The following is a 14567-nucleotide window of genomic DNA, read 5'->3' on the forward strand; positions in this document are numbered from 1 at the left end:
ACACATCAGCACGTCATATGCCATTGGCATATACTGCCGTCTCGGGCCAACGTATCACCTAATATCAAATACACCAAATACGATGAGCTCATCCCCAAGAAGCTGGTGAGCATCAAAGGCATAATTAGAACCAGTAGGAAAAAATCTCCTTTTATCTGTTCCTTTTCTCCATCTGTGTAATGTCTCATTTTGTATTAATGAAAACGTCTAATCACAGTAAAATCAAATTCCTGCTCTCGCTATAAAAGATTAGCCAGATTCCTTTCTAAGGGAATAGATTCCTTCCCAGATCAGATAATTTACTTTAACTGTCATGAAATTCAGTAGCAGATTATGCCAGAAATTTAAAAATCTTACTTGTAAGTTTAAAACAGCTGAGTCTTAATTATCTGTAGTACCCAAGGCATGCATAATCCCCAAATACTTTTTAAAAAATTGGAAGTATATTTTTATACTTATGATTAGAAATAAGTACTTGATATTCCAGAAACTGACAATATTTAACAGTAAAAAACAATGATGATTTGCATAGACTCTACTCAGAAATATATAAGAGCGTTTGTATCTATTGTGCCCTGTTTCTGGTATCAATAGGTGTGTTTTCTTTTTTTTCCCCCCTTTGTAAATGTATATTTTTTAGCGTTTATTCACTTTTTTGAGAGACAGAGACAGAGTGTGAGCAGGGCCGGGGCAGAGTGAGAGGGAGACACAGAATCCGAAGAAGGCTCCAGGCTCTGAGCTGTCAGCACAGAGCCTGAGGCAAGGCTGGAACCACGAACCGTGAGATCATAACCTGAGCCGAAGTCGGATGCTTAACCAACTGAGCCACCCAGGCGCCCCAATGTTTTCATATGTTATGTGAACAGTATCATCTCTAGCTTACAAAGCACTGGCCTGGAGCAGAGTGAAGAGACCCATTTCTCTTGGCTTCAAAATGTTCTTACCTTCACTAGAACACTGGGGCTAGAAGTAATTAAGGATCTTATTTTTAAAGCTTCCTCCAGCTTTTGTCAGAAAATAAAGATTCAAATTTTCAGTTGAAAAGCTATTAGTAAGATCTAGAGATAAAATTTATCTTAAAGTAAAATGAGAATACTGAATTAATAACTGTTTCTAAATGCAACACTTGAAAAAGCTCATCTTCATATAGCCTTCTGCACAGAGTAACTAGCATTAGAAACAAAGAAAACAATTCCCTTGAAACAAGGGAAGGGGGATGATGAACTTAAAAGGAAATATATGCCAATTCAAATCTATTTTTCTTTTTTTACCTAGGAAGTACCTCTTGGAAATCAGTACTTCTACATTGTCAGTACGATTATAGAAAGTTATTTTTCTTTCATTAAAAAGTATTTTAGACATAAAAATACATCATCAAGTACAAGAGATTTAAAAATCTTATTGTTTCTTTATTTTTATAATATACAATGGCAAACTCAAGTCCAACTTCTGCCCTCTAATCAGCAGACAGTGTGAGTCTAACTTCTATCATCAGTGCTTTAACCAAAGTTATAATGAATTCAAGTTTATCTAGCACTGAAATAGTCCGTTTGCAGAACTGCAACCAATCCCTGAGGATGACATCTTCATAGATTTATATTAGAAAATAGGTTTTTAGCAAAAAGTAACTAACAGGATTATATTGCTTCAGAACCTAATGATGATGATACAAACAGCAAAACTGAATGAAATACTTAGCCCTAGGAGTCACTGCCACATGTATAACTTACTTGCTTTTAAAAGGATAAATTGCTTGGGAGTTTAATTTCTATTTCTTTGCTTAGATGCTTAAAAAGTGAATGTGCTCAATGGAGTAATTTAGATGAGGTTTCTGAACAAAACTGTGGTTATTCACCCCTGTGTCAGAAGCCAGTTAACAGCCAGAATGGGAACTGGACCAACACTGCCAGGAAGGATTCGGTGCAGATAGTAACCAGACGAGGCAAACAGTTGATCTACAAAACAGCCAGTAAGACACACCTGTTTTCTTTTCTCCAGTCTCTCTTGTTTTAACTTTTCTTTTTCCCTTTCCAGCTCTCGGTTTTTGACCAGAATCGTGGGTTTGCTTTTAGGAGTTTTTTTGTTAAGAATTTTGGCCATGGCATCCGCCCAGCCCACATTAGTTCCAACACTAGCTCCGGGTGCATTTCCATTTTCATTGCCGCTGGGTTCAACTTCATCTTCATTATCAGCTTCCGCTGCTTCATCATCAGAAGAAAAGTGATCCTTTTCTGGCCCACAGCTTCTTACAGAACCTAAGAGTAGACACAAGTTAACTCTAACACCTGAGGAAGAGGCTGCCAAGGCCATGCCGACCCCCAGGGCCTTTCTAAAGCTGACAGTCCTCCATCTGCCTCTGTTCCTGCAAGAGGGGGCTTTCCAAGTCCCGCAGCTCAATGCCAGCAGAGGGCAAAAGGACCCTCCACCCTGCAGTCATCAGGCCCCAAAGACCTGGCCCAGTCATGCTGGGCCTCAGCACCCAGGACCCAGGTAGGAGAAACAAATCTGACAGCCCACACCACCGCTCAGCCATCGAGGTAGCAGCAGGTACTGACATGGGGGCAGTGTAGGCTGCGGTCAAGTCCATGGGCCTTAATTGTGTCATTAAACTACTCAAAGAGACTAATGAAGATTATATTTTTAAAACGATTAGCAAACAACTTTAATCATCAAGAAAATGGCATAATGTCTCCATGGTACAGGAAGTCAGAATAACCTCTCTGGAGATTTGACCCAGAGATTTAAAATTCTCAATTTGTGTGTGTGAAAATCTATAAAACAAACATAAAAACACAGCCTTCTTTTATAGAATTTGCACATAACATTATAAAGTTAGGTGTTTTAACATTTCTGAAAAATAATCTAATAAAGTAACATCCACCCAAGATACTGAAGATTAAATGGCAACTGAATGATAACATCAAGTTCTGAGCCGCGGCTATGAAAGCGGACTGCTGGAATTTTATCATCACAATCTCCACGAAAAGTACAGATGGGTTATTTGCCACCTGTCCATCTGGGTTTTTTTTTTAATGTTTGTTTATTTTTGAGAGAGAGAAAAAGGGAATGCAAGTGGGAGAGGGAAAGAGAGAAGTGGGGACAGAGGATCCTAAGCAGGCTCCATGCTAACAGCACAGAGCCCCATGTGGGGCTCGAACTCACAAACCATGAGATCACGACTTGAGGGGAAGTCAGACGCTTAACTGACTGAGCCACCCAGGCACTCCTGCCAGCTTGTTCATCTTTTAAGACTCAAATAGCTGGGGTCAGAAGGTCGGCAGAAAGAAGAGTCTAATCAGTGGCCTTGCCTAAAAATCAAGTTGCTGAGAAGCTCTTGAACTTGAAGTTTTGCATGCTTTCTCAACTTCCAGAGCTCAATGCACTCGACCAACAGGACCACCAGCATGGTATGTGTACATCGACAGGAGCCACAGCCTTCTGGACAGCTTCCGTTTTGTTCTTCAGAAGCCTATGGAGCTTATTAGGAAATCCTTCAAAGGAGACAATCATCCGACAGCTTAGTAACTTGGAATATTTCTTCATAAGCAGAAGAGGAGCTAGAAAAGCACCGCGTTCTGGGGAGTCTGTGCTGGGTCTATCTCCCCGCATCAGAGCGAAGCATCATAACCAGGACGTCTGCTCCTACCTCTGAGAAGTCTCATTGTTTTTCGTTCTTACTTCAAAATAACCTGCCTGCCCCTCGACTCAACTCCCCCCTTCCTTAAGTAATCTCATTTAAATGTGCATATTGTTTTAAATATCCTTTCTTTTTCCCCCTTAATTCAGCTTATTGTCATGACAAAAATAAAAGGAGCTGAACGTATAGTCAGCTGTTAACTTCTGGGTGATCCTCTCTATCTCCCTTGTAGGTCACGAATTAAGAGACATGTGCCAGAAAGATCCGACTTTGCTAGTCATTGTAATACCTGCAATTCTGCCATTAATACCTTTATTTAAGTATTGGGAATTTATGAAATGAAAAAGATGTAAAACCAAATTATTTAATACATTTCAGATGAAAATTTCTAACATAAGGAAACGGAATATAAAAACATATGAAACATTTTACACGTATAGAAAAAAATGAACCTCAAGCACATGAGCAAAAATAAAGTATCTTCAAAGCGTGATAAGTGTGTCAATGTTATCAAAAAGTAAATGAGAATGGAAGAAATTGCTAATAATTCTACTGCCCTATTATGCTATGCTGCACATTTCTTTTCCTTTTTTTTTTTTTGAGAGAGAGCGAGCACGAGTGGGACAGACACAGAAAGGGGGGGAGGGGAGGAGAGACAGAGAGAGAGACAGAGAGAGTCTTAAGCAGGCACAGAGCCCAGTGAGGAGCCCCACACAACCTTGAGATCATGGCCTGAGCTGAAATAAGGAGTCAGGACATTCTGCACATTTCTTTATAAAGAGAAAAAAAATTTAAGTAGATACTCATTTGCCACATATTTAATCGGAAGCTTTCTCTGTATCCTGCATGCTGGGTAAATGTACAAAATCTAACAAAGTGTGACTGTAAGCCTTGACAAGCAAATACAGGTGATTTAAGAACTTTATTATTTATAAAACATTTTAAAAAGTACTTAGATTTTGCCAAACAAAAGCTTTTAGCACCATCATTCAATTCAATGAATCTGAGTGTCTACTATATACCAGATTTCAGAGTCACACAATTTTTCCCTGAGAAGCATCTCCTAGGACCAGTGTTCCCTGGAAAGTACACTGAGAAACAAAGTTTAGAGAATGTAATTGGACGAAAAAAATATACATGTTTTATTCCTGAGTTAGTAGCACTGCACGGATATTAAAAGCAAAATAAACAATTCTGTGACAAGTGCTTCTCCTAGTAAGAAAGGAATCTAAATGTAAAGAGGCATAACAGCTTAAAAGTTTGTGTTGATGAAGAAGAGCTGGGTGATGAAAAACAGAAGTCTGTACCAGCTCCTGGTAAAATGTCAAAACTACAATACTGACATCTAGTGTTTTGTCCTGATGAATTCACACACAAACTGCAACAAATTTCACATTTTCAGTTGCACTGTAAAGGCAGCCAAAAGACTTTACGACTATAATAAGCTACTCCAATTCTCTATTTCTAAACTTTAGTTATTTTTCTTGACGTTTCTTACTCAGACTATCGCAATATGCATATTCTAGGCACACAATAAATCCATGAAAAGTTTTATAACACCATTTTATACAACCCATATAAACCAATTAAAAAATCCCAAAATATCCACATGATTCATAAATTTTGATCTCTAAAAAGAAGTTCTAACTCAGAGGTGTCAGGCATTCACTGCAAAAATGGAAATGATCAGGTTTTATATAAATAAAAAAATGCCAATGTAATGAGGTCCTCCAGCATACTAAGAAACAGGATTTACTTCAAGGATACCGAAGATAAAGCAAATCACAAAGTAGAACTGGTTCTTAAAATTTCACTGTACACTATGAAAATGAGATTTTTTTTGAATTTTCTACTAACTGATCTTTAACAACAGAAGTTAAGTGAATATATCCACAGCACCATATAAGTAAAACCTCCTTTGAAGTCTTGTGTGTTACCTTAAACATTAACTCTAAATTTACATCCTATTTTTAAAATCTGGAAATTAAGGAAGGGCTACAAAGAATGCTTACTGGAAGTAATAACTAAAGGTTCCAATGTAACTTTCTGCATTCATGGAAATATTCTATCGGAGCTGCCCACTAACCACCAGGTATTAGAATCTACTGAAGTTCTTCCAATGAGTCCAGGACACCTGAGGAACTGAATTTTCAATCCCTTTACATTTAAAAAGCCACGTGTGGCTAGCGGTTACTACCTACCATACTGGCAGGCCAGGGTTAGAGCTCTGCGGTACTGTGGTAGGCATGGGCATTTCCATCTCCTGCTGCCTTCTCCCCAAACTTCCAGCTCCCTTTCAAATTTACCATCTGTCTCTGATCCCAGATTTAGTGAGCTACTTTCCTTAGCCTTTGGAAATGGGATAAAGTTTTAAGAAGACTCAGTCCTTCGATATTTATTGGGCATTCATGAATGATGGGGAAGGAAAGGGAAAGTGAAAAATCTAGATGTAGGTTTCTCTCCTTGAAGAAGTCACATGTTTTAGTAGGGTCGATAAATCCATTAACCAACTGCAAAATTTGGTTTTACAATTTGTAAAATTCGTAAGTGTTCTTTTGAAAAAGAAAAGGTAATGAGGAAAGGGTGACTGTTTGGGGATATCTTTTACAAAGGATATTAAAGTCACTTCTTAGGTTAAGCAAGGGTTTCAATGACAAGAGAAGGGAGGAGGCCAAGGAAGTAAGATTCCACAACCCAGGGGAAATGAAAGAGGCAGGGGGCATGATCACTAAATCTAGAACCAAAAATGTCCTAGATCTGAATCAATGCCCTATATAAAAATTAAAATTATTATAATCATTATTATGGGCATTCCAGGCAGCATAAACCAGCACGTCCAAAAGCATGGGAGTGTTAAAGGTGAAATGTTTATGAAATGACAACAAGTTCAGACCAGCTGAAACCAGATCTGGGAACTGGAAAGTAAGGACTGAGTATAAAAAGCTGGCTGGTTTATAAAAAAGCTGGTCTGATTTACGATCCAAGAAATAAAATATGCACATTAACCCCCAAATTAAAACCAAGCAGTTTAAAATTACAGCACTATACGTGTGTTCCAGTAAGAGGCCAAATTTCTCGTGTTTTTTTCCTTTTGGTACTTACCTTAGGACTTTATTTTTAAACAGTTTCTCTATTGGATTAAGAAGGTTGTTCTTTTAAAATACAAATACCATCTGGGAGCATTAAGGCTATTGGTTAACATTTAACTTACTTCACACCTTTAGAATTTACTCTAAATCAAACAGAATCCCTCATAAAAACTTGGTAGACATCAGCTAGTGGTAGTTAAAAGTATGAAAACAGAAGTCTGGCTGCCTGAATTCAACCTCAACTCCAGATATAAATCTATGTGACTTCTCTGACGGTTATTAAGTTCTCTGCCTTAGTGTCCTCACTTGTAAAAATGGCAATAAAATAGTATCTACTTCAATATCTGATACCGTTTATGACGATTAAGAGTTAATATATATAAAGTCCTTAAGAGAGTGCCTAGCCCATAGTAAACATTTAAGTGTTGATTACATACCACACACATTAGACACACATGATAAGAATTTTAATGTGGTTGTGGAGAAGGAGAAATGAACAAGCAAGGAACACCGCTGGTAGCCAGAATCTACAAGACATGTGAAGAGCTGAATGGGAATCTTTGGACGACCAGTTAGTTATACAGCTCAAGGATGACAAGCTCAGGTTATAAAATCAGACAGACTTGGCATTAAGTCCTGATTCCATTACTTCCCAACAGTATTGTCTCCTCTTTGTCTCAGTTTCTTTGTAGCAAAACAGGCATGAAAACAGGATTTACCTCATTGATTTGTTATGTTGATTAAATGAGATAACACATGAAAAGCACTTCCTACAGATCTGGTAGTCAACATGAAATAAATAACAGAGAGTAACCAGGCAAACAAGGACACTGAAAACCTGGAAGACAGACCAGAGATGAGAGATAGCAAATTTAAGGATGCCAAAAGGGGCGCCTGGGTGGCTCAGCCAGTTGAGTGACCAACTCCGGCTCAGGTCATGATCTTGCAGTTGGTGGGTTCAAGCCCTGTGTAGGGCTCTGTGCTGACAGCTCAGAGCCTGGGGCCTGCTTCAGATTCTGTGTCTCCCTCTCTTTCTACCCCTCCCCACTCGTGCTTTGTCTGTCTCTGTCTCTCTCTCTCTCTCAAAAATAACCAAACATTTTAAAAAATTTAAAAAAAGAAAAGGATGCCAAAAAACAGAGGGTAAAACGAATTTTGCTTCCATTACAATTCTATCTACTGTCTCAGTTACAGCCTATAAGGCACGTGCCAGGGAATTATCAAGTGAAGACTAATTTTGACTTTATTTTAGAAGTGATCAATGTCACTGTCCCATGACTTTTTTTTTTTTTTTTTTTAAAGTAAGCTCTACACCCAAAGTGGGGCTTGAACTAACGACCCCATGGACAAGAGCTGGATGCTCTACCAACTGAGCCAGCCAGGTGCACAATGTGCCACAACTTTTCAAAGTACTCTAAAATACTGACAATTCTAACTAGCTAACATATATTTAGAGCAAGACACTATTTTTATTGTTTTTAAAGTGTATTTATTTTGAGAGAGAGAGAGAGAGAGAGCATGCGCACGCACCAGGAAGGGACAGAGAGAGAGAGAGACAGACAGAGAATCCAAGCAGACTCTGATGTCAGCACAGAGCCTGATGTGGGGCTTGATCTCACAAACTGAGATCATGACCTGGGCCAAAACCAAAAGTTCGATGCTTAACCAACCAACTGAGCCACCCAGGCATCCGGATGGAGCAAGATACTATTTAAATAAACACTTTTTATGATTACCATTTCATCTTCAAAACACTCTATGAGTTGCTCTTATTCTTCTATTTACACAGGGGATGATTCCAAAGCTTAGAAAAGTTAAAAATTTGTCCAAAGTTACAAAGTTAACGGGACAGAGAAATACAACTGTTTGACTCCTGAGGCCCTAGAAAGCTTTGAATCAAAGATTCAACTCAGACTAATCTGTACTGAGCTAAAACAGAAAATATTCATTAAATGATTTAAGAAAGCTTGAATTAAAAAGAAATTTCTAGGGGCACCTGGGTGGCCCAACTGGTTAAGCATCTGATTCTTGATCTCAGCTCAGATCGTGACCTTGCAGTCTTGAGATTAAGCCCCTTGCTGGGCTCTGCCGGCTTGGGATTCTCTCTCTCTCCCTTTCTCTTTGATCCTCCCCAGCTCACATGCTCATGCTCACGCTCTCCCTCTCCCTCTCTCTCAAAATAAATAACTAAACATTAAAAAAATTTTTTTCTAAGCTTCAGTAACCAGAAGAGTCCCTTCCTCATCCCCATTCTGAGTCTGCCTAAGAATGCACATTGCCCTAGTTATCAAGAGTTTTGAAACTACTGCTCCCCATTCTAGTTGTAAATCATTTGTTCTGCTCAAGCCACATGATCTTTCCTGCCAATTACTACTGAATTTAGAATATTCAAAATTGATGTTTTAAAAAATTTTAAAGCACTTATCTTTGAAAAAAATGAAGTCATCCCAGCTTTCCATAAAAATAACCAAAATTAAAATTAAAGTTCTACTATAAGACAAATTAAAAGATGTACTATCTAGGCAAGCCAAAGCATAGGGCCTGAGGTAGTCTGTTTCCTGAGTCTGTCCTATAAATTGCTAAACTACTCAAGTAGGACTACGATATATTTCATTTCTTAGACGTGTTCCTTTGCTATTTTTAAGTAACTTACATGATGAAGGAAGCTATAAGCTACAGTTTGATGAAAAGCACATTTATCTGCTAGGTTATTATATCTAAAATACAGCTTTATAGTTTATCAAAAATGAAGCGATAGCTCTTAGGACCTTCTAAACTGGATTGTTATCAAGTCTTGTGTCAGACGTATATGGGCATTTTTCACATATGTGACCAGAACAATTTAGAAAACATGAAATTACCATTCTTCTCTACCAGGTTACAGTCACATGGGCCCTTGCTATGAGGGAGGGGTTGATTGCATCATTGCGCTGGATAATGACCGAGGCTTTTTTCACCTGGGTTAATTTACTGACTACAGAATCTTTTTTTTCAAACAGACTACAAGCTTAAGAATAAAGTTAGCATTGTGTCTAAACCTTCAACACTGCATCAATTCAATAAATCTGAGTAGTTCCAGGATAACACAGAGGTGGAGGTTATCAACCTCCCCTGCATGATACTTGATATCATCAACCATTGTTTTTACGTCTTCGCCTGACTTGTTTTACTAACTAGGGAGGCTATGTGTGCCTGTGTGTGTTTTAAGAATACAAACTTGGGGCGCCTGGGTGGCGCAGTCGGTTAAGCGTCCGACTTCAGCCAGGTCACGATCTCGCGGTCCGTGAGTTCGAGCCCCGCGTCAGGCTCTGGGCTGATGGCTCGGAGCCTGGAGCCTGTTTCCGATTCTGTGTCTCCCTCTCTCTCTGCCCCTCCCCCGTTCATGCTCTGTCTCTCTCTGTCCCAAAAATGAATAAAAAACGTTGAAAAAAAAAATTTAAAAAAAAAAAAAAAAAAAGAATACAAACTTAAGAACAAACTATACACTGTATCAGAACCTGCAAGAAGGTATCAGTTCAATAAATTTGAGCAGTTTAAGGTTAACTCAGATACAGGTGTCATCATCCCCTTTATAATGCTTGATATTTTACCTCCCACATAGCTCTGATTTGTAATCACTTGTGATACTACTATGATCAAATTCCAAACCCTACCGAAAAGTATTACAATTTACTAAAATTCAGTCTGAATCATTTTGCTATCATGTAAGTTTACATTATATACACTTTGTTAATTTTACCCTCAACAAAACCTACTACAAGAGAAGAGTGTAAAAAATCACAGTAAGTGAAACTTCCAATTTATTCAGTGACTAACTAAATGGATATTAAGTACTATATCATGTATCAGGTTCTATGCCAAATTCTGATACTGCTGTTACCAAAGCTGACAAACTCTCTTATCAGAACCAGGAAACTTCTGCAAAGTCTCACAAACAATACTTAAGAGTTTTACACTGGTAAAAAGCATCTATGTATATATACACTTTTATGTTTCTTACATAATGTGTCAAAACAAATTAAAGCCAGAGGGAAAAGCTCAAACAATGCATGGGTTATACCTGTGTGTTTTCTATGGAATTTAAGTAGCATCTTGCTAAATGAATCTGCTTTCAAATATTCATGATAAGGCACATCTTTATCAATTTTTAGGATCCAATTAAAGTTCAAAGAGAAGCCTCTGATTCAGTTTCCTGATAAAATGAGTCGGTACACTTCACTTTAATAAGCCTATAATTTGCACACTGATTCATTGATGTGTCTGAAGCCAAATTCAATCTTCTGCTTTTAAAGTTTCTCAGCGTCCATTAGCTGAAATTTTTTGAAATCTTACTAGTTCTGCTAAGGCCACACGTACATAAATAACCGAACTACAAAAGATGGGTCACCTTTCCAGAAACAACTGATTTCATGAAAGGAAAACAGCGAATCCTTATATTAAATAACAAATTCTGAATTAGGCAAAGGGAGGACGTGCCATCTTATAACCAATGGACCTACATTACTCAATGTATTATTAAATAAAAGGGTTTTTATAATTTACCTCTGTTGCAGAGGTACAGTCTAAATCCTGAAGGAAATCCTGATGGAGACAACGAAGTCAAAACTTACAGGGTACAGACCAGAAAGTGAAGAGAAAAGAAGCAGTGGTCAAGAGTGTAGACACTAAAGCCAAACTTCAATAATGGCTGTCATTTATCAACCCGATGATCAGCTTATGTATTGGGATAAGCAAGTTATAACTTCTCTGGGTCTCAGTTTCCCATAAGTAAAGTAAAAATAATATCTATTTCATAGAGCTGTTGTCAGAATTAACTGCACTGATGCACCTATGAGGAGCACAGAACAGTACATAGAAATGCTCAAAAAATACAGCTGTTATTATGTAATTGCTCTGCCAGTAGAGTACACCTGAAATTTATGGTGCTATGAGTTTTTTTTTGTAAGTTGGTTATTTGGAAAACTGAATGTTTTCCTTCTGAAAAACATTTCAAGTGGGTCCCTTCTCTCTCTTCAGAGTCCTGCTAGTGCAAGCCCTGACTCAGGTTTGCAACTGCCAATCAATGGTTCTGGCACTCCATGTCAGTCGCCATAGAGCAGCAGTGGTATTTATAAACATGTGTCATCCTCTGCCTTAAAAGTTCTCAATAGCTCCCTACTCCCTACAAATGGAGGGTCCAATCTCCTTCATACGACACACAAGGCTCTTTACAATCTGGCTTCACCCTCTGTTCCCAGTTTCACTTGTTTAACTTCTTTGAATAGCTACAGCCATAGCAGACAATTCATTGTGTCCTAACTAGCCCATGCATCTTAAGAGACTGCGTGCCATCGTACTTGCTTTTTCCTGTAGGCCTGAGGAAACCGTCATCTCCACCCCCAGACTTACGAAATTATTCATCCTTCTAAGGCCTAGATGAAATGCCACCTTATCCATTTATTCAACAAGAAAATCTACCTAATACTAAAATATGCAAGGAAGGCCCTATGAAAATAAATAGGACATAGTTCCAGCATTTGGGGAACCTATATCTATAAGGAGAAAGACATGTTAAAATAATAACAGAGTATACTCTGAGTAATACGTGTAAGACAGGAAGCAATGCCTAAGCTGGGTTCTACAGGATATGGGTTTCTGTTTCCATCCTTATACCATTTTAATTGGACCGTGATTGTAACAACTACTTTTCAATAATACTCAAAACATATTGCAGTCCTGTGTTTAATATCTATCTTCCCTAAGACTATAATTCTAGAGCAGAAGTTTATTCATCTTTTGTATCCTCAACATGAAGTTATCCAACTACATTAGATAATTAGGTTTCCACATTACCCCAGACCTTTCTTAATCCACAATGTAATGGATCTACAGTAGTGAGAGAACCTCAGGACCTAATCAGCATTGACAATACTGCACTGAGAAGTCAGAACAGCTCTAACTTGGAATTATTCAGTACTTGAACAGACAAATCTGACTGACACCCAAATTTGTAAGCAGTACTGACATTCTGCTTCAAATGCAGGGTTTCTTTCTCTGACAACCCCACATGAACTAGTCTGTTGAGTACAAGAAATATCAGAACCACAACTTCTAATTCCTGCTCAACAAATGGACCGTTTTCCTCAACTCCTTTGAAAGGGGATGAGGAGTGTAATTACCTAGAGACTGCAGTAGTAAATGGCAGTTTCTTCTTCTTGGTCTTGGGAAGTCCAGGTTTATCCATTCATTTACTTAAATTTCTGTGAAAAATCCAGTATGCAGCAGGCACTGTTTTACGTACTAGGAAACAGCAATCTCTACTCTTAGGGAACGTACATTCCAGCTCGGAGAGATGCAGAGCAATTACACAATATGTCAGATGATTGGGGAAAGACAGAAAAAGAAAGCCTGAGAAGTCAAAAAATGAAGGCAGGGAGGCAAGATGAAGGAAGAGCAGTGGCAGTACGTTGCGGAGGGTGATCAGGGACAAGTCTTGCAGATAAAACACTGAATCAGAGATGGAAGGAAGTGAGGGAGAAACACACAAGCATTTGAAAAATACTCTAGGCAGTGAAGCCCCAGGGAACGCTGAAACCCTGGTGTGCGAGCCTGTCTGATGTGTTAAATCACAAGGATATCGATGAGGCTAGATTACAGTTAGTAGTTAGTGGGGGGCAGAGTAGGAAATTAGGAGAGAAGATGGCCTGAAGGTCACCACACAATCTAAGGAGTCTGGATGTTATTCTGAGATGGGGAGCCACTGGACCATCTTGAGCAGAGATAACTCCCATGACCTGTACATTGTAAAAGAGTAACTCTGGCTATTGCAAAGCTCTAGCTAGTACAAAGGAGCAATAACTGGACCGCAGAAGGTCAGGGGCTGTCTGTAATTTCTTGTAACCTAAGAACTCAATGCCAAGGACGAAGGTAAAGAGGTGCAGCACGGTCACATCAGGGCTGAAGGCCTCAGAGTATCTTTCCTTCCTTTCAATAGCAAGCGTTTCTGAGAGTTCAACTGATACTTTTATTCTACTTCAACCACATACTCGTTTCCTTCATCGCTATCAGGTCTCTAACTCCCAGAGTCACGCAACTACCACAAAAGAAAAGTCAAGTATACCACCTACCTCCCTCTAACCTCTTTTCGCCTTTTGCTCCTTCCCTACGAAACCTGTCCCACTCGTAATTTCAAATGGCCCCCCTTCCTTTTGCCTTCCGTCTCTGTAACCTTTTTGCTTCTATCAGCACTAGTTTCATCCGTTTTCATTAATAACAGTGACAATGGAAATGTGTAGCAAAAGAATGTGGAGTTTCAAAGCGTCCGTCCCCTGAACACCGCTTCCTCGTCTTCTCACTGGGCCCAAATCGCCCCTTCGAGGCCACGCCGAGATAAAACTAGCGGCAAAGCCACTCGCATCCCCTCCTTGCTCAAGTTCAACCGGGCCTTCTTTTTCAGTAGCCAAAGCTCAACCCTAGTACGTTACCTCCACTGTCGGCAGCGTCTTTGCCCTCTTCTTCCAACTCCGAAGCCACTGCCCGGGATACCATTTTCATCTTCTTTTTCTTCTTCAGTGAATTTTTCAGCCTTTTCCCCGCACCCACACGTGAGTCCCGAGCGGCCGCCGCCATCTTTCCTCACCGGAAGCGACCCGTGAGAATTGCGACCGGTGGTAACAAAAAGGACTTCCGCGTTTAGTTCCGGGAACACAAGGTTCCGGGGCGGGGCCGTCTAGCCCGAAGTTCCGGGACTGGGGCCTCAGTTTGTGAATTGGTAAGTGTCCAGGTGAGGTCCGCTCCTGGGAGAAAAACCATCGGTGACTGTACGTTCTCAGCCGACTCCTAGGCCAGCTCGCCCTTGCCCT

General features: G+C 39.4%; 1 protein-coding gene across 1 annotated transcript in view; it reads right to left on the bottom strand.

Annotated features, from left to right (window-relative positions):
* The window catches only part of RRP15 (ribosomal RNA processing 15 homolog), a 39395-nt gene extending 25034 nt beyond the window's left edge, over window positions 1–14361 (bottom strand). The window contains exons 1-2 of the mRNA XM_019465643.2: window positions 14190–14361; window positions 1981–2255 (exon numbers count right to left, since the gene is read on the bottom strand). Coding sequence (XP_019321188.2) covers window positions 1981–2255; window positions 14190–14334 — 420 coding nt within the window. The 5' untranslated portion in view covers window positions 14335–14361. The remainder of the gene's footprint in view (window positions 1–1980; window positions 2256–14189) is intronic.
* Between the last annotated feature and the right edge of the window lie 206 nt (window positions 14362–14567).

Source organism: Panthera pardus, unplaced genomic scaffold (genome assembly GCF_024362965.1).
Source record: "Panthera pardus isolate Hobbes unplaced genomic scaffold, ASM2436296v1 HiC_scaffold_21, whole genome shotgun sequence".
Taxonomy (NCBI): domain Eukaryota; kingdom Metazoa; phylum Chordata; class Mammalia; order Carnivora; family Felidae; genus Panthera; species Panthera pardus.